At 38.7% G+C, this 1,360-nt stretch overlaps 1 protein-coding gene across 1 annotated transcript; it reads right to left on the reverse strand.

Annotated features, from left to right (window-relative positions):
- Positions 1–162: 162 nt before the first annotated feature.
- LOC103522959 (glycine--tRNA ligase-like) lies at positions 163–1,354 on the reverse strand. The gene has a single exon (XM_008488041.2). The coding sequence runs from the start codon at positions 1,337–1,339 to the stop codon at positions 284–286; it is 1,056 nt and encodes a 351-aa protein (XP_008486263.2). The 5' UTR covers positions 1,340–1,354; the 3' UTR covers positions 163–283.
- Positions 1,355–1,360: the final 6 nt, after the last annotated feature.

Raw genomic sequence — 1,360 nt, forward strand, 5'->3', positions numbered from 1 at the left:
TTGTGGTTCTAGAGATAGAGCGATCAGTGTGTGAACTATGAACTGTGAATGGATCTCGTTCTTATAATATAAGTTTTTTGTGTAACTTACGTGTGACAATATACACAAAGCACCAAGATTGGTGAATAATCCAAAACTTAAGAAATATGGATTTAGGGAACTTACGTGTGACAATATACACAAAGCACCAAGATTGGTGAATAATCCAAAACTTAAGAAATATGGATTTAGGGAACTGAGATTAAACAAGTAGAATTTTTCATAAATGCTAGGAAAATGTACATTATTTTGATCCCTCCTGGGCTTCAAATTTTGGGTATTTACTTTGCACATCCTCCCATGTAATTTTGGCTAAAGACAGGTCCTTGATAACAGAAGCAACTTCATTGACTTTGACTCTGACTTGAGTCATAGAATCTCTCTCCCTAAGAGTGACAGAATGGGGTTCTTTCAGTGTATCAAAATCAATTGTAATACCAAATGGGATAGCAATCTCATCCGTACGAGCATATCTCTTGCCAATGGAGCCACCGGAGTCATCAACTTTGAATGAAATTCCATTCTGTGATAACTCAGAAGATAACATTTTGATGAAAGGTTGAAACTCTGGATTAGAACTGAGTGGAAGGATACTTGCCTTTAGTGGAGCAACCAGAGGTGGCAATGCAAGATATGTCCTCTGCTCATCCCCATCCCTCATCTTGAAGTTATGCTCAAATAATGCATACATTATTCTACCAATACCAAATGATGGTTCAATGACAGATGGGATAATTTCTTCAACATGAAATGTCTTGGTGCTTTTCTTGATACTGATCATATCCTTAGTGAGAACAAACTCTTTGTCATCCACCAACAACTCATACTTGCCATTTGTGTTGAGACTTTCTTCCACTGCACTAACACTATTCAAATCTAGTGCTGCAAGTGCATCACAAATGGTTTTGGCATCCTTCTTGAATTCTTTTCCTATAATGCCTTTGTTAAGAACTGGCTCTACTATTTCCCTGGTCTGTGGTTCAGGCAAATGTTTTTCAGCAGATAGTCTGACACCAGTAGCTTTGAAATGCTGAGTCAAATCATATGCTGATCGGTCAGCACATCCAACACACTCAACCCAACCATATGATGTAAGGCATTCAGCATCCCAACAATCACAAGCATAGTGAGCCATCTCATTACCCATATGCTGTCTGAACCTCAACTTCTCTGGATCAATTCCCACACTTATCATGAACTTTTGAATTCTTGCCATGAAGTAGCCAAGTGTTTCATTGGCCACAAGATTAGACCTCACTGCTTCTCCAATAGTTATCCTCTCTGCTGGTTTACCATCCATTTGGTTACATGCACTGTAGAG

Source organism: Diaphorina citri, unplaced genomic scaffold (assembly GCF_000475195.1).
Source record: "Diaphorina citri unplaced genomic scaffold, Diaci psyllid genome assembly version 1.1 scaffold13293, whole genome shotgun sequence".
NCBI classification, from domain to species: Eukaryota; Metazoa; Arthropoda; class Insecta; order Hemiptera; family Psyllidae; genus Diaphorina; species Diaphorina citri.

Coding starts and splice junctions, on each gene's coding strand:
- LOC103522959 (XM_008488041.2), bottom strand. CDS start 1,339: ATGGATGGTAAACCAGCAGAGAGGATAACTATTGGAGAAGCAGTGAGG.